Consider the following 22,387-nt stretch of genomic DNA (forward strand, 5'->3'; position numbering starts at 1 on the left):
CTGTCTAAAATTCAAAATGAACGGTTTTGTCTGTTTCTGCATGCATTATAGTGAAACAGCAAAAGGGTCGCGGCAGTGCCCGGTCACTAAAACGAAAAAAAACCCCAGTCTAATAGGTAGGTGTTCATTATGTTATCGCAGTTTTTGTGAGATATAGGCGCAGGCATGGTAAGAAGCTTGCTTCCCAACCACATGATTCCAGGTTCAGTCCCACTGCCTTTGTTCCCCCCCCCCACTATCGCTTGGCAACTGATGTTGGTGTGTTTACGTTCCCGTTATCTAGCGGTTCGGCTAAAGAGACCGATAGAATAAGTAAGTACTAGGCTTACAAAATTAAGTCCTGGGGTCGATTTGTTCGACTAAAAGCGTTGCTCCAGCATGGCCGCAATCAACTGACTGAAACAAGTAAAAGAATAAAAGAATGTGTGTGTGTGTGCGCGCGCGCATACACTCGATAGGGTTCTGTTGGGATGAAAAAAAAATCAGAGACTAACGGTCATTGCCCCCAATTTCTCATCAGTTTTAAACTTCTGACATCATACTGCCATGAATGAAATTTGCTGCGCGTCTATCATATTTCAATGCTTTTTTCACTTCATATTTTATTTTAATAGTTCTTTCGTTCGTTTTAACTATCATAGCCTAAGGATCAACGTCTTATCTGTCAATCTATACATACATACAGACACACATTGAACTAAAGGGTGGGGTTTCTTTCACTATTATGAAATATTACCAGAGTATAGTTAAAAATGCAGTCCTGAATCAGTTTTTTATTTCTTTCTCCAAAAACTGGTATCATCGTTTGCTTAAGCGTTTATCTCTCACATCTTACAAATATCGAAACAACAAACGAATCTAGAAATAGCAGCCAATTTCCCATCAAACCATAGCTTACTGTTTAAAAGAAACAAAAAACACATTGGACAATTGTTGTCCGACTTCCCCTGAAACAAAAATGGTAATAAAAAGACGGTATGGTCATGGCGAGAATATTAGGATTGACTTAGGGTTAAATATCATCTATATTGTCGACGAATCTCAGGTGACCTTTTGCTTGTTTCAGCTATTAGACTGCGGCCATGCTGGGATACCGCCTTGTGAAATTTTAGTCGAATTTTTTAAAGCCTGGTACTTAGTCTATTTGTCTTTTTTGCTGAGCCGTTAAGTTACGAGGACGTAAACACACCAACACCGGTTGTCAAGTGGTGGTAGGGAACAAACACGTTGATATATACATATATAACAAGCTTGTTTCAATTTCTGTCTACCAAATCCACTCACAAGGCTTTGGTCGGCCCAAGGCTATTGTGGAAGGCAACTATCCAAGGTACCATATAGTGGCATTGAACCCAGAATTATGTGATTGGAAAGCTAAATTCTTACCACACAACCACCCCTACTAGTGGGTTCCTGTTGCTTTCTTTACTTGACAAGTTTGATAAGTGTCATGGAGTTTTCGTGGGAGAATATAAAGGCGGCTTTCCATTACTTTCATTCAACTATATAGATATGGTCGCAGCAACTGCCTAGGTATTCAAAATTTAATACAAATACAGCGAAGTATTTTCCCCAATCTATCGCACCTACACGGTACTTAATTTTATCGACTCCGGAAAGATTAAAAGCTGAGTTAATACTGGAGTGGAGTCCAACTCAGAAATGCCGCGAAGTATTTTGTCCGGCACTCTGACAATTCTGCTACTTCGTAGCTCGTGTCAAATTATAAATGCCATTTTTGTTTAGTTCTCGATTATTTTCAACATAAGCGACAATTATAAAAAATACATAATTACGATTACTATGTACATTATACTTTGCACACTGCTAATATTCTAATCACCAACAGATCTAGAAAAGGTGAAAAGACTTCTATATTAATTAACCATATTTAAATAAATTTCTTTCCTTTCTAGAAGAGCGTTAAACGGAGGAATGAGGAAGAAAAAAATCATTAACAGCGATTACTCAACACTAATTATGCAGAAAAAATTTTATATAACTAGTGTCGGCTGTTAAAAGCAAAAAAAATGTGAAGATTAAAAGATTTCATTTCGAACGTTGTACAATGTTATGCCGATGAGTTCCCTAAGATAGAATTAAATATGACGGCGAGATGGTTGAGTAATACGTGACCCGGCTTCTTAGTTTTCAGTAATTTTAATTCGTTCGTAAGTCGCGTAAGAAAAGTACAAACAGATTCTTTCCTATTTGTCCGCCTTATAAATTTCAAGGGAAAAAACAAAACGTAAAGCCTGAGAACAATATGATGTCAACGCCACGACATAATAATCGTCGGCACATTTAATGAAAATACTAGACTTTCAGCGATTGTGAATGTATTTGGAACAGTTGCAGGTACCAGTATTTATACTATTCATCCACGTGACTACCCCCTTGAGGCCGCCTTAACCAATGAAATGTTGACGTTCAACCTAACCGGAAGTCAGTAATTGTTCCACTCGGACATAACAGTACCTCTGTAATTGAGAAAAAAACAACTGACAAAGTGAACAATGTGAGTATTCTAATTGATATTGTTGTTATTACCATCATCAATTGCATATTAGTTTTTCTACAAGGATCTTTATTACTGTAATGATTTGAGCTTAATTTGATTAGCCGCTAATTTATCCCAGGTATTATGTTGTTATTGTCTGAAAAGAAGCACTTGTTTCACTCCCCACCGACGCATATTCATCTGCTGTTGCTCCTCATGTCGACATTGATCAACGACTGACATATATTGTATAGCTTAGCACTTACGAAATATATAGACATGTATGTGTTTGTGTGTTCGGCAACATTCAAGTTTTTTTTAAATTTTTATTATTCTTTCTATGTCTCGTCTCAAATTATTATTTTGTAATGTAGTAGTAGTATTATTTTGTATTATTTTGTAATCATAATTGTAGTCGGAGGTCGACTTCGCCTTTTATCCTTGCGAGATAAGGTATCGTTAACATTAATTACTAGGGTCGATTTATATCAGCAATGTCCCTCCCCACATGTTCGAGTGTTACAAATCATTAGACGTATCAATCATGTACTGATGACTCATCCATGGTAAATTATCCCGTGTAATATCCTTTACTCTGTCGGCATCACCAACCATAGACACACACTTATATACTATATATATTGCCGGAAAGAACGCAGAAAAATCGAGAAACTCGGAGTGAATGAGCAATTAAATACACGAAAAGATGTATATTTAAGAGTAGATATACTCGATTGAACTGAATTGCTACCCTAGTATTTTACTACTAACCTATATTATCGATCCTTTTTGAAAGAAATGAGCCAAGTCGTTTCCCGGTAGTTGGAATACCGGTCCAGTTAGTCGAATAGAAACATCTGGTTCGACGCTCCTGTCTTATACGACTCTGATTTTTTTTTCTTCAAAACGTGATATTAGACTCAAACTTCCGACTGAATAATAACTTGTGTACAATTGTTTGTATTAATATTTTTTAGACCCTGATCTACTACATATTGTCAAAAATGTTCAAGCCTTGGACATTTCGTTCTTCTCGCTCCCTCAAACCTCTGAGAGGTATAATGTATCTAGGACTACATTATCTAATATGTCCTTATTAACGACAGTAATATGTTATTTGAAGGAAATTTAACTGATACTTTTTTTAATGGTGATCGACCACTTAAAGAAGTCTCTTTCGTTGGGTGTTAGTTAAGTCGATTGGTGGAGGATAAAGAAATCATGACGATTGTGGCTATGAATTGCTGAGGGTGATTGCAAATAATTGACATTCATGTGTTTCCCAAATACAATGACATTTTACGAAGTCTTTATTAGTTATTACGATTCTGTTGGTTATTTTTAACTAGTAAGTCTGATTCTGTAAGCTGTTCTGTGTCAAAGCTGGCCTTTATCCCCAAGATGGCTAATCATTCAATCATGAGATATGATTGTGCAAACCTTGTCCCGTGCATACTTACTTATTTAGCCTCTAGTTTCTCATTATTTATTACTTTTTTATTTACGTTTTATGTGTTAATTAAAGCTATTAAATTGTTACTAGAACTTAATTTCGAGAAAAGCATGAAAGCCACATATCGTTTCCCATCGTCTCCCGCCTATCACTTCGAAGCTTTGTGTGCTTTAGTAAGGAAGCATTTATGTAATATTGTTAGTAAAACGTAGCATTTTTATGGTATTATCAGTCTGAGTGTCAAAGATGATTGAGTATGAAAGTAAGTCGAGCATCGCAAACCTGCTTCGATTCTCTTCTGAAATTAATCCATTTACACAGTTAATAATCCATATAATCACCTTTTTACGTCCGCTTTTCATGACGTGTAATATGTTTAATGTATACATTTAAAAATAAAATTAACTTGAAGGATCTTGCGCGTATGCGTCTAACATTTGTAGTATATCTAATGTACTACATACACATCGATACTTTTACCTACGCAATATACCCATTGAAAAAGACATTGAGATTTTACATTTTCGTCCAGTTAATAGTATATTGTAATATTCGTTCTTGTTCTCTGAGATATTGTGAACGTGTGGCATGAACCGAGTAGCCAAACCGGTAACATAACCCACCCAAGCATGTCTATTAAAAGATAAACGCGGGAGAGAGGCAGGCAAGACATGTGTATATTGAGATTAAACCGCGGGAAATATTCTTTTATTGGATATGATCATTGTATTGTGGCCATGCTAGAACACCGCCTTCTTAGGACACAGTTGCTAATATCCACCCTGAGCCGGCAGAAACGTCAGCACGCCGGGTTAAATGCTTAGCAGTTAAGTACCAGTTGCGTACTGAAGTCGATCTAATCGACTGGTCCCCTCCCCCCAAATTTCGGGCCTTGTACCTAAAGTAGAAAATATATATACGTAGTGACCGTGTAGTTAAGAAGTTCGCTTCTCGACCACGTGGTTTTCGACTTCATCCAAATGCACAGTATTATTTGACCAATCACTTGTAGGTGGAATATCGTTGACAGAAACACTATATGGTCATTTGTACTAATCGGTACGTTCGACTGTCCCTTTGCTTCGAAAGGTAATCATTCGATGAACTAACTCCTAGTGTTACATATGGTGGACTAAAAAAAAAAGCTCTTGAATACAATATCCCAGTATGGCCGCAACCCTAAGACCTAATCGGTTATATATATATATATGTGTATATATATATATATGTGTATATGTATATATATATATATATATATATATATATATATATATATATATATATATATATATATATATATATATATATATACATACATACATACACACACACATAGAGAGAAAGGCTTGCATGACTAAAAATTGGAAAGTGTATGAACAAAACCTTTGGTCCTGTAGCCACTTGTAACTTTCTGCCGATTAAAAATAAGAAAAAAAGGTGTGTTTGTGTGTTAAGACATTTACTTCCCAACTACATTGTTCCGAATTCAGTCCCACTGCGTGACAACTTGGGCAAGTGTCTTCTGTAGCTTCGGGCCGAATAAAATCTAAGAGTAGATTTGGTCAACGGAAAGAAGTCCGTCATGTGTGTCTTTATATCTGTTTACCCCACCACCACTTGACAACCGGTGTTTGTGTGTTTACGTCCTCGTGACTTAGCGGGTCTGCAAGAGAGCAATAGAATAAGTACCAGGGTTTTAAAAAATACTGGAGTCAGTTCTTCGCTCGACTAAAAATTCCTCAAGACTGTTCCAACGTGGTGACACTTGTTTCGCCTGTTTAAACCTCGAGACATGCGGCTCCTGGTTATAAAACAATGATGATTCCACACTAGATCCTAGCATATATGTGTGCGTGTAGTTATTTTTATAAGATCCTCCCCATTCTATATGCAACTAGAACGAAAGTCAGAGAAAATCTAGATGTTTCTATGACTTACTAGGCATAGAGAAGCAACTACAACAGTTACAATGATTAATTTGCTCCAAATACAACCAAATTTTTACTTTCTCCATAAAGGAATTAACAAAATAATTTTAAAAAATTTCTATTCGGTTCTTTGTACTTTGCTTCGCATATTTATTATGGGAAATAGTTTTGTTTGTTTTTATTTTAGCCCCCTGGTAGGTCCTGATCGAGCAGGCCTGTAATCCCAGGCGTTCCAGTCAGTCCTTTTATTTTATTTTATTTTATTTATTTATTTTTTGAGGATATTGTGTAATATAGGGAAAATTCGCTGCTATTTGTATCGGGTCGTGCGACCCCACAGGCTTGGTATGGAAAGAAAGAGTTTAGTTGGGTGGGATGTTTGGCTTTGTCTATTCACTTATTCGTACAAAATAGAGAGGTGGATACGTTGAATGTTCTCTAATGATTTTTGTTTGATCAGTTTTGGCGGTTGTGTAGTAGTAAATTGGTTTATTCAATGGGGAAGGGATAAAATAGTTTTTTAATGACTTGTCATGTGGAACGCCTAAATACTGACCGACATTGTTGACCTTTCAGTGGGAAGTAGTATATTTTCTTGGTAAAACAGTTATCACAGAACGACTACGTTTCTGTGAACTAATTCCATTTCGGAAAGGCATGAATGTCATAAACTCCTGTATACCCTAAATTCTCAAATTGTTTGCCTTTGCGAGAAACAGTGTAACTAAACTGCATCTTCAACATACATGTTCCTTTGCATTCATGCATAATCGATTAATTTACATATATTCTTAGGCTTACAGATGAAGCTAAATGCTATTTTGTTTTAAGTAAAATAAGATTTAGGACCATTTTGCATAATATTTGAGTTTCTTATTGAGTGTAAATCCTAAGTTGATTCTTTATTTATTTTCCATAGAAAATGTATTAGTAATATATCGACTAGGTAAGTTTTATTGTTGTTTAAATATGTTAACGATTTCATAATATTTCTGAAATATTCAGACAACTTTTTTAACATATTTCTTTTGTCGTTTCACTCCTCGGTCTACATGTGTGTGTAGACCCCTACGTGAGCGCTTGATCTGTTAGAAAGAGCAGCTAAACATTCCACAAATTATACCCCCAATCGTCTTCAAAATTTTTAAAAAATACACATCGGATATTGTCTTAGATACTCAGTACTTCGGAAAAGGACGAGATAGCGAGATCTGACACGGGATTACGCAGCAAACAAACCAGTTATTACATATCACCCAGTTTACACACGTACACCAAGCTCAGGATGAAAAATTGTTTAACATTTAAAAAAAAAATATTTGGATCTATTTCAAAACGGGGGCACCAGTTTTCATTTATGTTTTATGTAGTGTTTTTGGTACCGAAAGACTTTCAAACTTCGTATACTTATCTATTTTGTGTTATAGAACAGAAAAAAAATTTTGTATTCGAATTTATTTCATGTAAAAAATTGTCTTATTTCGATAATTTCTACTAATCACTGACGTCTACTCAGTTGAAAACAGTTAGCGCTGTAACGGTGTATATCGTATTAATCCCCTAACCCTAACTCTAGAATCCGAACTCTAAAATTGTTACACACATAGATACGCACAGCGTAATTTATTATATAAACAATATATGCGTATAAATTACGATTAAACCGGATGAAATATGTCACAGGGAATAACATTTTTATGACCGCCCAGCAGTTGAATAGACGTCAGTGATTGGTTGAAATTACAGAAATACGACAACTTTAACATGGAATAACTTGCGATGTACGTTTTTTTTTGTTAAGAAGACTAAGAGTAAAAGATGTTTTATTATTTTATATGACACAGTCTACCAGTGTCCCAAGTTTCATAGTGTTTCGTTAAGAAAATACTGGTGCCCCCGTTTTGAAATAGATCCAATTATTTTTTATCACGTATGTGGCTGGAAATTAATGCTTACATCATGAATGTCATATAGTTAGTTCTTTTCTTTCTCACTCTTTTGACTATATACACACACACACACACACACTCGTTTCTTACCCTACCAACATTATATTGATAGATTCATTACAGTGTCGGACAAAGTTCCTTTTGATTATTTGTTCCAGCTCTTTACGATCTAAATTCAAATCTTCCGATGTTTGTTAGGTAGTAATGGTCAATTTAATCGATTGCTTCTCATCTGTGTCAATATGCAGTAGTCCAAATTCCTACCCAACTGTGGGTCTTTGGTGACTTGTGGCGCACACCAGTTCGAGTAAAACTGCTGTCACAATTGATGATATCTATTTGCAATACACACAATATGACTTAACAAAATTCACACATGCTGCGCATTCACCCCATTATACCCATTCTCTCTTCTCAAAGTGGACCCCATTGAAGCAATAATGCAAAAATAGTTTTGCATCTTGATAATAAAGTATTGCTGGTGAATATCTTCTGTGAACAAAATTAAATAAAGCTGTAAGCTATTTCATATTGCATTCTTTGGTCAAAATTGGCTGTCATTGTAATTGCAAATGAAATGTCTTTCGATATTCTTTCTGGCTTTTCATCTTTACGATATCTATGAAATAAAGTACCAATCCTGTTCTGTGATTGATTTTTTTTTAAAGAAATCAGTTGTGGTTTGACCTAGAAAAGTTTGGGCTCCAACAGATGTAAAATGGCCCAAAGCATGCCTTATGTCAAAACATCAACACTACAACTCCATTAGCTTAGGGCTCAAGGCAAGTTTGTGTGAAATGAAACATTAAACCCAGTGTTGCATCTTCTGCTCTATCTGTTGTTCATGTTATTAAACTGTTGATAGATCTACTTTGGTGGGAGTAAACCAAATTTTATTGGAATTATCAAAGAAATGTCATACACTTTTCACTTTGCTGCCTCATTAAGGTTTGTATTTTAAAAAAAAATTAATCAGGTGAAGCAGATGTGGTGACCTGATGTGATGGGGTGCATTGTCACTAAGCATATGTTGGCATGACTGGTTAATAATTTCACTTTGCAGTCATATAATTCTGGGTTTGACCCAGAATTGTGATACATTGGACATAGGTTTTCTACCATAACGTTTCAACACAAGCCTTTCGAGTGCAATTAGTTATGCAGAAACTGCTGGAAGTGACAGCTATTACTAGTTATTGCTGGAGAAGAGAGACTAAATTTACCATAGCAAGACCTGAACTCATTACTAGAAATAACAACATTACTTCCCTCAAATCACACCCTAAGGTTTTATTAGACAATATAGTCTTTGAGGCACTTTCTAGATGATAAAAGAACAAATGGTAATTGTGTGTGTGTGTGAGATTGTAGAAAATACAACTTGATATCTATAGTCTTAAAATTTAGAAAGATTATGTTTGAGAATGAATATCAGACAAATTATCAGTGTCCAGTTTTGTTTCTCTCATCTGTCCTTAAGAAAAGTTGTGTGTATAAGGATAAATACAAAAATAGGATATAACAGTCCACTGCTGGACATATCCCCTTTCCTGTCTGAAGGATTTTTTTTTTTTGTTGTACCAACGACCTGTTAATTTGACACTGACCAAGCACTGTCATCTGTCTTAATACTCATTTTTGCCAGCTAGGTGGACTGGTACATTGTTTTACATAACTCCAGTCTCTCCAGCTGTGTGCTAGTGCAGCCCTCTCTCCCTCCAGTTGTCACATGTTCTGCAAGATAATGAGTGGGAGGCCCAATAGAATGTCTGTGTTTATTCATAGTAACATGGACACTCTGAAAATTGCAATGAATGAAAGTATGCTACCAAATCATTTTTGATTGTAACAGCTGTAGTTACTTGCATATATGAAGTTCAGGTATTTAACATATTACATCAATTATTATTTTGTTGAAAATCACTGAAAAATACAAATGTAGTAAGTGGTGCAATTCAGTTTCTCTCTTGTGTGTATTTATCCCTTGCCACATGAAAGAATGTACAAATACAGTGACAAAATGAATGCTCAGCTCCACTGCCTGTGGTTTTTTTCAATTGATTTTAAAAATAGGAAATTTGGATGGATTTAATAATAAAGCTAACTTTCTCATTAAGAATCTGGTGTTTGGAACAACAAAATTGTATAAATATATAATGGGAAGCTCAAATTTTGAAGAGTATTTTCAAATAGTTTGGTATTGTAGAACCAAGGTTGGTATAAAAAAGGGATATCAGTTACAATACCTTTGTGTGATCTTCAGGAAATTATAAGAGTATACTACATTTCATCATGGCACCAACACTAATGGGGTTGACTTGTTGCTCATAAGATTAAAGAGTGAAAACTGTATTTTGTGTAATGTAAGTTAGTGTTCATATTTTATTTTTATATATATATATATATATATATATATATATATATCTGGGGGTGACCCCCTTCGATCATGAATGACCATGGAATTGCACCTAGAAAGTTACCCACCAAGGTACAAGTCTGGGCAAGGTTGTTTATGGAAGACCAACTGTCACCCATGTATACCAGCCTCCCCTCTTCACACCACCGATGTTATCCAAGGGAAAGGCATATAGATATATATATAAATCAGCATATTAGTAAAATACTTCCAGGCAACAGTTTATTAAAAGTAATATTGGAAAATAAGATATTATTTATGGAACTGTTAGTTAAAGAATAGTCTACCACAAAGGAGCGTCTTGCTCTATTATTGCTTTGCAACGTTTACTCCAATGACCAACCAAAAGTGATGACATAAGCCAATTTATTTTTGCTGCTGGTCTGGATACCACTGCACAAAATAAAATATTCTCAGTAGAGAAAAGTTGATTAATTTCCTTGATTGGTTAAGTCACAAGTATGTAGCTTTCATTTGAGAAAGAGTGAAACAAGTGCTACCTCCAAAGAACTTGAGCTCTGTGAATACCAGTTGTACTTAATTTTCATCCTTGAATCCCACATCCAGAAGACAAAAGACAAATAGGAGTGCTTGTAACAACATTATTAACAAGGTCACAAAATTAAGATGGCAGCAGTCTTCAGGCTCTGTGTTTTAATTGCCCTGGCTCCTTGATTCTTTTTAAACTGGGTACACCAACCCTGTATGAGAATGATCTAGCCCTTTCTGTTGACTGAGAACATGCTCTTAAACCAATTAGTGCTGACATAATCTATATTTTGGCATGGTTAGCTCCACCAGCCATTTGGAGACTAGCTGCCAGTTTGAAGAACATCTGTGGCACCAAATAGATAAATAACTAAACACTCCTTAAACATGTCTCTGTCTTTAGGGCTAACACTACAACAAATGCCACAGGACCAACTCTGGAAAGAAAGAAACAGCAGTCTACTACTCTTGGCAACAATGTAAGTGATGACAGCTGAATAACTGTCCACTTAATGTAAGTGTAAAGTGAACAGGGGAAAAAATTCTTTGAATTGAATTGGGGTTGGTGAAACCAGTGTAGCACTCAACAAATCGCACTCAAATTACACACAGTGTAATTAGGATTCAGCTCCTAATTACACCATGTGTGACTATTGCACAGTCACGGACTATGGAATAACTGTTGAGGCATTCTTTAAGAATCATTAACCTCTGTTGATTTTGCCATGTACAATGAAGATGCTGAGAAATTTTGTTCAGTCAAAACTGAACAAAATCTCACTGAATATGAAGTGGACTTGAAACTACAAATGAATGCATATGTATGTCGAGTGATTTTCCTCTCGTTTTTGTACTCAGTTGTGTATGTTTGTGTGTGTACTTTACAATCTTAGTATTGATTACACTTAATGTGTGTTACCTATATAGGTTATTGTGAGGATGTAGGAGGCATGGTGGTTGTAAAAGAAGTTCAGGTGCTTACAGTCATTGTGTTGTTCTCCATGAGTTAAGCATATAACCCTGCTTTTTCTAGTTAGCCAACTTGAGCACAATAAATGAACAACCACCACTACTACTATACTCACACACTCACACACACACACACACCTTTTTAAGAGTGAGCCAATAATTAAACATTTAATTAAATGCCTAATTTGAGGGACACCTGTTCAGGCTTACATTTTCTGAAACAAAAATATCTTATTGAAATAATTTTAATTATTTTTAGGCAACATAAACTTGGCTTATCACAAAGGGCTTTTCATGTGTATGTTGTAGCAGATTGTTAGAGACTGAAATAACTATAATTGGAATGGTTTTCTTGTTGATTCCTTCAACTTCTGTTTGTTTCCTTTCAGGTCTTCAGAATCATCACAAAAGGTTCAATCTCCCGAAGATTGTAGCAGTGAGATTGAAGTAAGTTTTTATCACTTTTTATAACTTGTTTTATAGCTATATATTTGTCTAAAACTTGGTGAATCATTCCAATACTACTTACAAGTTTCTTAAATGTGTTTGGGTGATTAAAAAAAGACAAGCTGGACTTAATCATGAGCTTCAAACAAACAATCTATCATGTGTATTAAGTACTTTATTACTCATATACCTACACACATGCTGGCATAGTAAAACAAGGTTATAGCCATAGCCTTGTGGTTGAGAGGTTAATTTCACAACCACTTGGTTTCAGGTTCAACCCTATTGCATGGCAGCTTGGGCAAGTGTTTTTTGTAGTCATTGAGGGATTGGTAACATCACTATGTAATGCTTGAACATCTTTCATAATGTCCATTTTGTTGCAAGCATTTGAGCCAGGTCCTCTGATCTGAAGATAAATTCGTCTCACAAGCCTCAAAAGCTTTTTAAAGGCTCAAGTAGGTTTATATTTAAAACTTCAGCGTTTGAAAACAGTTAAATAATACAGATATATTGATTTTACTGGGGTAGGGTCTAACTTTCTATTTAGATAAATTTTGAAGGTTTGGGTAACCCACATATGTAATAAGCCTCTCTAGGTTAGTTTTAACTGAGCTGACCGTTAATCAAAGAGTTTTATATTTTTTAAATTTTATTTTAGAGCTACACTATTCAATATCTCCTTTTTTAAGAAGGTGGTTTTAGTTTAGAGAGAGTTTTGGTTAACATATTTGTTGAGCATTGCATGATTGAGAAGTATACTTTTTGATCTCATTGCACAACACCTTGGGGGAAGTGTCTTCTAACATAGCATCGGGTCAACCTAAACCTTGTGGATGAAAATGAGTTGATGGAGATAGTGTAGAAGCCCATCAAATGAACTAACTGAAAGAATTGTCCTTGATACATATTATCACTGTGAGCTCTCTCAGAGTTACCTTAAAGCTGAGTGTAAAATATTCTGCCACTTCAGCTATGAAAAAATATTATTGGGATTACTAAATTCTGGAATGAATTTAATAGCTCTCTGATAATTAAATTTTGTTTAATATTTCTAGTCAAACTATGATGAAATTGTCTCTACATTTGATGAAATGAAATTGCGGAACTCACTGTTAAGAGGGATATATGCTTATGGTTTTGAAAAGCCTTCTCTTATCCAGCAAAGAGCAATTGTACCTTGTATAAAAGGTAAATATTAATTGGCTTTTTGGCAGTTACTTGTTAGTGCTGTTGTTGCCATTTCTTTTGACAGTCTTCATACATCATTTATTATTTAAATGAATAATGTTTGCTTTATATATATATATATACACACACACACACACATATATATATATACATGTGTGTGTATCCTGCATTTTAACCCCAAAATACTTCCCAATTTTTTAGGTCATGATGTTATTGCCCAAGCTCAGTCAGGCACAGGAAAGACTGCCACTTTCTCTATTGCCATTTTGGAACAGTTGGATATGGATCTCCATGAGTGTCAAGCTTTGGTCCTGGCTCCCACTAGGGAATTGGCTCAACAGGTAACTCATTTCTTCATTTTTAATTCTCAGCATTATCCTACTAAAAGACATTCTACAATAGAAAGATACAAATGTTTTTTTATCACCATCAGTTAAATAAATGAAATGAACGAGAGATAATTATACAAAAATATGAAATTTATGCTCTATTGAACCAAAAATTGTTATGAGTCTGGGCAAAAAAACATGCTGATGTCCGAATTAGGTGAACTGTTTAACATGTGAAATAAACAGAATAAATAAAGAGTCAATGAGAATGTCCCTGTGTAGTTGTTTTTATCTTTTGTCTTTTACTTGTTTCAGTCATTAGACTGTGGCCTTTTCTGGGGCACTGCCTTGAAGAATTTTTAGTCGAATAAATCAACCTCAGTACTGGGTTGTTGTTTGTTTGTTTGCTTTTTTGGGGGGGGGGGTTAAACTTGATATTTAATATATTGGTCTCTTTTATCGAACTGCAAACTTACAGGAACATAAAGACACCAACACCAGTTGTCAATCAGTGGTGGATAACAAACACAGACACAAAATGTGTGCACATGCACACGCACACAAATATATACAACAGGTTTCTTTCAGTCTCTGACTACCAAAGCTACTCCCATGGCTTTGGTCAGCCTGAGGCTATAGTAGAGGACATTTGTCCAAGGCACTACACAGTGGGACTGAACCTAAAACCATGTGGTTGGAAAGCAAACTTCTTACCACACAGCCATGCCTGTGCTGTCCCTTGACTTACTGAAAATAGTAGCCAGACCCTTTAAATACAGTATTGTGTTGGATAACGTAGAACATTTGTAATCAATAGTTCTGACTGCTCCATTAGGAATGACTTAGAAGAAAACAACAACAGGACAAAGTTTCGTCTTAAAGGCAGCAAGCTGGTTGAATTGTTAGCGTACCAGGGAAAATGCTTAGTAGTGTTTTGTCCATCTTCATGTTCTGAGTTCAAATTCCACCAAGGTTGACTTTGCATTTCATCCTTTTGGGATCGATAAAATAAGTACCAATTGAACACTTGGGTCAATGTAATCGACTTGGCCCTTCCCTCAAACCTGCTGGCCTTGTGTCAAAATTTGAAACTAAGAAGAGCATCCAGCTGTAAAAATCCTGCCAAAACAGTCACAGAAATCTGGTGCAGGCTTCTACCTGGTTGGCTCTTGTGAAACCATCCCAACCATGCTAGTATGGAAGGCAGACATTAAACAACAACAATGATGATGATAATTAAGCCAAATATATTGTCTTCATTTCTTCAAAATTGCATCTTTCTTTAGTTTTCTTGATCTTAACTAATCTAACAATTTTATTCTCAAAATCCTCAGATTCAGAAAGTCGTTGTGGCTCTTGGAGATTACATGGATGCAAGATGCCATGCTTGTATTGGTGGAACAAATGTTCATGATGATAGGTTACAATTATGTGAAGGTGTTCACACGGTTGTTGGAACTCCTGGACGTGTTAGTGATATAATCCATCGAAAATGGCTTGGTAAGTTTACTGATTATCACACCATGACTATTTTCTCTTTCAGTAAGGTGCCAGTGGATGATCTCACTCGAGCAGTCACCTTTCTGCATGGGCCAAAGATTCTCTTAATCGAGTCATAGAATTCATATGCTTTGTTCTTGACTGCAAAACATGTATGTCTGTGTGTATGTGCATATAAAAGCATTTTTGATGTATAACAAAACAAAAATGACCTAAAGTGTTTTAAATGACTATCATGAGACTTTATTTTCCACAGTGTCTTTGTTTCAACACAATCTCAAATCAGCTTAGCTGCCAAACAAATGCAACTCTGAAGTTTAAAAACCTAATTTCAAATATTTCACTCAGAGACTTTAGTTGCCAGTTGTAGATAGTTGCAGATAAACTTTCACTGCAGCACAGTGAAAACTACCGTTTTTGGATTAAAGATTTGACTTGAATTCAGTTATTGTTTTGCCCTAGGTGGGTCCTGATCTAGATGGCCTAATCAAAACATTCCTACCATGAGCATTCTGTCTTTTATTTAAACATAATGTATTTGGGACTAAATTATATAATGTATCCCTTTTTATAATGGTAGGGTGTAATTGGAGGAAGATTTAGTTGGTGTTTGTAACAAGTTGAGCGACTGCATAGAGGCCTTGTTGGCTCCATCTGGATTCAGTAAAGTAAGCTGGTGACCATCCTGACTAGACCATCCTTCTCTTGCATTTCTGTTGTGACTGCTGTAATGTTTGTATTTATGGATCCATTTTATAAGGAAGAACAAAAATGACAGGGTAACATGTTGAAAGTTTTTTTTAACCAAGATGGTGAGTGAATATTGAGGTAATATGTTGAAATTTACTCTATAGCTAAATAAACTTAAGATGCTTTTTTTCCTAGACTTAATACAGTTGATGTTTCAATGATTTACATAACTTTTTTTCTTTTGATTTTTAGTAACTTCCCATATTAAAATATTTGTCCTTGATGAAGCAGATGAGATGTTGTCCCGAGGTTTCAAAGATCAAATCTACAGTGTTTTTAGATACATGCCCCAGAATGTTCAGGTTAGTCAGTTTATTTACTTCCAACTCTAATCATTGACAGTCTGTCTTGTCACACTGGTTTATGAGTCAAATGTTGCTGCAGCCTCAGTCATGTCAGTTACAGCAAAGCACATGTGTTTAGCTTTTCTAGAGGTCAAACATTCTGCAGTTACCTGAGATTTGTGAGTTAAATTTAGATAAATTAAACTCTCTGATACACTTATGCATATATGTAAGAGAAATAGACTTAAATTTTTTTTTTTTAAAGTACTAATGCAAATAATGGGTATGGACAAAATCTAAAAGAATATGATCGTGTTAATGCAGTAAATTGGCAGAGTTGGTGAAACATTAGGTAGGATGCTTTGAATTTGTTCCAACTCTGTGATCTGAGTGTGAATTTATTTAAGGTCATCTTTACCTTTTGTTCTTTTGGGATTGAGATAAAATACGATAGGACAGTGAGTTGATGGAGTTTCTAGTGTCAGTTTCTGTTCTGACTGCATTATAAGTTCAAATCCTGAACCATCACTGAAAAAAAAATTCTATTTCTATTAGGAGTTGCAACTGACAAAGTTTGCTTGGCAATTACATGAGTCTGGGTTTGATCCCTCTGCACAATGCCTTGAGGAAAGGCTTTGGGAAGACAAACTGTGTGAAACCCTTCAGTCTATGTACTTGTTCTTTAGTGTTAGACTTAATTTATCATCTTGTTTAACTCTTAAATTCCTGTAGTGCTTTCATTATAATCATTTTAATGTCCACTTTTCTATGCTTGCATAGATCAAAAGAAATTCATTAAGGCAGCCTGATGCATTTCTTGTTGCCAACCTTCACCTATTTCCAAGCATGGTTATAATCCTAGTTTATCAAGTAATGAACAGCCCAAACATGGTTAAAGGAAGGTTTTTGTTTTAAAGATTTACTTTTCTTTTTTATGATGTCTGAATATCTTGGGAATATTGTGATGATTTATTATTACATGCCTTAGACATTAGTATACCACTAAATACTGTCTTCATGTAGTGCTCAAAAATACAGTGCATTGTAGTGCTTTCCTGCTAATGATTGGATTTGTGCATTTTGTTAGTATTCAGTGACATCATTTCTTGTAGAAGACCTTTGTTTACAGCAGTGAGCACAATATTATTGGTACCTCTACACTGAATCTGCATATCAGAGTCAACTGAGAATTAGTAGTTAACTGCTTTTACTAGGTACAAAATGCAGTAATGTGGTAGTAGCATGTACCCTTTCAATCTCAGATAATTATTACCATTTCTGCCTTTGTCGTTTCAACAGGTGATATTATTGTCAGCCACTATGCCACCAGATGTCTTTGAAGTCACCAGACAATTTATGAGGAAGCCTATTAAGATTTTAGTGAAAAAGGAAGAGTTGACTCTGGAAGGTATCAAACAATTCTTCGTTCACATTCAGCAAGAGGTGAGTCAGATATCAGTTTCTATTTATTTCTACATTTTTAAATGTCTATTTGTGACAAGAGTCATAATTGTAGACTGCATTTTGAACGAATCACATTAATATTGTTTTACTGTTTTCTTAATATCATTTCACATGAATGTAGATCTGGTTGATTTGTTGGCATATAAATGCTAATTTCATCCTCCACATCCATTACTACACAGCTCAGCTAAACTTACAATTATCATTTTACAGGTAATTAACTGTTTCCTTGAAAGAGGAAATGTGTTTTTAATGTCTAACACTTTTGCTATTAGTCTAAGTATAAAAATACACTCTCTATGTATTATATGAATGTAAACTGACTTTGCATTTGATAGTGAGATTTTTCATTTCAAAACTAGTCTAATTAGTTACAAATAAATGTAAAGTTATTTAAATTTCATTTAACCCTTTTACTGTTGAAATACTCTTTCTTTGTTATTTTGAAAATTAACTGTTTTTATTAAGCTGTGATTAGGACAAATTAACACGAAATTTTGATGGAAGGTTATGATTGAGATAACTTTAAAACAGGAAATTTGTACCATAGAACCAAAAGCAGTCTCAAGAGGCATGATATTAAAAGGGTTAAATGATGCTATATAGCCAGTAGTCAACTGGGATTTATAACAGAATTATGGTATGGAATTGTGCACATTATTGAATTTTCGATTGAACATGAAATACTAGAATCTATTACTGTTTAGAGAAAACTACAAAATGAAATAAATTTAGACAAGCATAAATAAATATACAATTGCGCATTAGCTAATAAAGCAGGATTTTTCACTCACCTTGAAGATAAATTGAAATTTAAGGTGAAAAGATAAATTTCAAAAAGTGTTTTATAAAATTGACACAAACTAAATTAAATTATATAATGACATAGATTAATATTTACATCATGAAAGGTATAAAGGGTTGGTGAATGGCTTGTGAGGGTCATGCAAGCCATATACCGAGATAGTCAGCAAAGTGAGAGCTAGCAATGAGTGGAGCAACATGTTCCAGGATTCATTCTTCATATCTTTTGTGGTTCTCTTGTGAAAACTCCTCCTATAGGCTGTAGTAGATTTAGTGACCTGGAAGTAAAACCTTTAATCAAAAGGACTCAAAGTAAGCTTAGAAAAGACTTATTTTATGTGGTTTACATACAAGAAGTATATGGAATCACAAGTGGCCTATTGAAGAGGTTAGACTTTGTATGCATCAGACACAGTAATAAGAGCATGTGGAGATTTTTAACTACCTGGATGGCTTCCTAGTTGTAGTTGGTAGCTTTTTGTTACCCAGGAAACAGAATTAACAGTAGAAATGAGTCTTGAAAGTTTAATACCCAGAACAAAACTTAGTGGGATAAGGTCAAGGACTTATTCTCTTCACTCTTAACTTAAGGTTTCTCTTTGAGTGACTTCACTTTGAAGTGTGATGCTGCATTAGAGCAAAAAATTAAGAAACCGTTCTTTGCTAGATGGGTAATGTTTGTGTAGATGAATCACAACATAAATGAGTTGCACCAAAAAAGTCGAACTGCACTCTTCAAAACTTGCACCAAGAATAAGGACAAGTTAAAATTACTACCTGCTTTTATAGCAAGTTGATGGAGGTAGTTTATCCCGTTCCCCTCTGACTTTTAGTTCATGCAATTGAAAAAACCACATTATTCATGGGATGACCCAGTACATATAGATGTCTTTAATGTTTCATGTTTGTTTATCATATTGCTATTCTTTTTCTGTAATTTCAGGAATGGAAACTAGACACGTTAATAGATTTATATGGAACTCTGACAATCACTCAAGCTGTTATATTCTGTAATACTCGTAGGAAAGTAGATTGGCTCACTGATCGGATGTTGGCAAAAGATTTCACTGTTTCTGCTATGGTAATTCCACTATTGTTTTTGTTGTTGTAGTTAATATTATTCTTATTGTATTCAACTTCATTATGCAACCAGTTGATAATTTTATAAAGCCTTGTGTTTTTGAAAATAAGTCACTTGTCATTTCTTTTTCCAAGACATCAGGTACAGGCATGACTGTATGGTCAAGACGTTTGATTCACAACCACATGGTTGTAGGTGAAATACCATTGGACAGCAACTTAAGTGACTTCTATAACTTTGGGTTAGATAGAAACTGTGCTAAAGCCTGTCATAGAATGTATTTGTTTTTGGTGCAGCACCACTGGTTAAAAAAGGCAGTACTGTGTTAAAATATAGACTGATAAAATGGGGTGCATGCACACACACAGACTTTCATACAGTTCATATCGCCAATTTTACAGTTGAAGGCTTCAGTAGAAAACACTTTCTTAGAATAAGATAACTTGAGACCCTGTGCTAACAGTTTATCATATTGGTTTCAAATTTTGGGACAAGGCCAGCAATTTTAGGGGCAAGGATAAATTGATTATGTCAGCTCCAGTGCTCAACTGGTACTTACTTTATAGACCTTGAAAGGATGAGAGGCAAAGTCAACCTCTGCTGCATTTGAACTCAGAATGTAAAGATGGCCAAAATAAAATGTCGCTAAGCATTTTTCCTGGTGTGCTAATGATTCTGCCAGCCTGCCACCTTATAACTGTTTTATCATATTGAAACTCTTACTAAACTTATTAGATCTAGCATTTATATGAAATTTGGGCATTGTGTAGTCCCTGCAGTTGTTTCTTAAGTGTTTGTATATCTGTTCCTCACTTAATTCTTAGGCATCTATGGATGAAGAGCTGTTTTTTTCTTTTCATTCTTCTAAGCAAGGATTAGACAAATATATTTTTGTGGCATTGCTTTACAGTCAGATGCCCTTCCTGTTGCTAACCCTTTGTTGTCTTTCAACTAAAGGTTCTCTCTATTTTATCCCTCATTGAAAATGCAGAGCCACCAGATTATTTGTTGGCAGGAAAATGATGCCACCACATGTAGCTCAGTAATTTTTGACACTCAAATGTTAACATACACAGCCATATATATAGTTCAAATTTACAGAAAATAAAAGTCCAAGACAGGTGAAGGAACAACTAGCAGGTATATTAGTTTAACCCTTGGGAAGAATGGAAAAGTCTTTGACAGAAAGGATTAAGCAGGAAAAAAACAGAGAGAAAAAAGTATTTAGGGCTTAATGGTTGAACATGATGAAATGGCCCTATATATATGCATGCACACATTGGGCTGCCTTCTACATTCATTCACTATCAAGGCATTGGTCATCCCATAGCTGCAGTTGAAACACTTACCCCAGGTACTGAATAGTGAAATTTGACCCAAAACCATATGTTTGTGAAGCATATTTTTTAAACCACACAGCCATGCTTTGTTAAATAATTCAGACATGCCACAAGACTAATATTTAATGAATGTAACATTAAACTGCTAATAAAAATGTTTCTTTTTGATTGTTTGGCAGTTTCAGGCCCTCTTAAACAAAAAATAATTATCTCTCTTCTAACATGAGAAATTTCAAAACTTAAGCAAGGGAATCTTAGTTTTTAAGGCTTACATATTTTTCAATGGAATATTGATTTTTTTAAAAACTAATTCCCTCTTGCTACAGATCACTCAATTTGAAGTAGAATTGAAGGTTTATTCCATCCTTAACTAGAGTTAGAAGGGCATTGGCACAATGACTGCTGTAAGCTTTGACCTTTCAAGAAATTAGTCAGAAATAATCTGGTGTCTTCATAAGTATTGTGTGTTAATTGATGAATAATTATTATATCTATTTGTAGCATGGTGAGATGGACCAGAAGGAAAGGGATATGATTATGAGGGAGTTCCGCAGTGGATCTAGTCGTATCCTCATAACTACTGATCTTCTTGCGAGAGGGATTGATGTTCAGCAAGTGTCTCTTGTCATTAATTATGATTTACCTACAAACAGAGAAAACTACATTCACAGGTGAGTAGTAAAAGTCCTAAATCATCTTTCACCCGTAAGTCATCTTTCGTTTAGCACAGTATTTGATATGCTCTTCTTTTTTGTTTTCCAGAATTGGTAGAGGAGGACGGTTTGGTCGCAAAGGTGTTGCCATCAACTTCATCACTGAGGATGATGTTCGAATTCTCAATGATATAGAACAATTTTACAACACTTCCATCATAGAGATGCCAACGAATGTAGCTGACTTGATTTAAGGTTGCCCCTCTTGCTGTTCGGAAAGACAACATGCATTGCTTGTCATTCAAGACATCAAATATACCTTTCTCTTTCTTTTTATATTTGAAATATGTACAAACTGCTTTTCCTTTCCAACAAAGACAAGGGCTTTTTAATTGTTGACACTGCCCATGCACGCTCAAGTTCTACGTGTATTTTCTCCCCACTCCCATCCCTAAAGTGTATTAATCAATTTCTGATTTTTAAAAATTTTTTATGTTATGGATTTAATATAGTTTAATACAGTTTAATGTTTACACTAAAACACATGAAAAGTGTGTCAGGAAACTTCGACATTCAATTAAGCTAGCATCTCCAAGATATTCGATTAAAATTTCTAATGTAAAAGGTAAATTTCCATTCAGACCTCATAAGGTTATACTTGAAACAGTTTTCAGAACTAAGTTCTCAAAATTGAATTCTCACATATATATATATGTATATATATATATATATATGTATATATATATATGTATATATATATATGTATATATATATATGTATATATATATATGTATATATATATATGTATATATATATATGTATATATATATATGTATATAT

The 22,387-nt window shown here is 34.8% G+C and overlaps 1 protein-coding gene across 1 annotated transcript; it reads left to right on the top strand.

Annotated features, from left to right (window-relative positions):
- Positions 1–2,365: 2,365 nt before the first annotated feature.
- LOC106875421 (uncharacterized) lies at positions 2,366–22,263 on the top strand. The gene is made up of 10 exons (XM_014923556.2): positions 2,366–2,518; positions 12,094–12,151; positions 13,210–13,342; positions 13,544–13,683; positions 15,006–15,171; positions 16,114–16,223; positions 17,505–17,648; positions 19,417–19,554; positions 21,396–21,565; positions 21,657–22,263. Coding segments are annotated over exons 1-10 (1,206 nt in total). The 5' UTR covers positions 2,366–2,516; the 3' UTR covers positions 21,802–22,263.
- Positions 22,264–22,387: the final 124 nt, after the last annotated feature.

Source organism: Octopus bimaculoides, chromosome 19, assembly GCF_001194135.2.
Source record: "Octopus bimaculoides isolate UCB-OBI-ISO-001 chromosome 19, ASM119413v2, whole genome shotgun sequence".
Taxonomy (NCBI): Eukaryota; Metazoa; Mollusca; class Cephalopoda; order Octopoda; family Octopodidae; genus Octopus; species Octopus bimaculoides.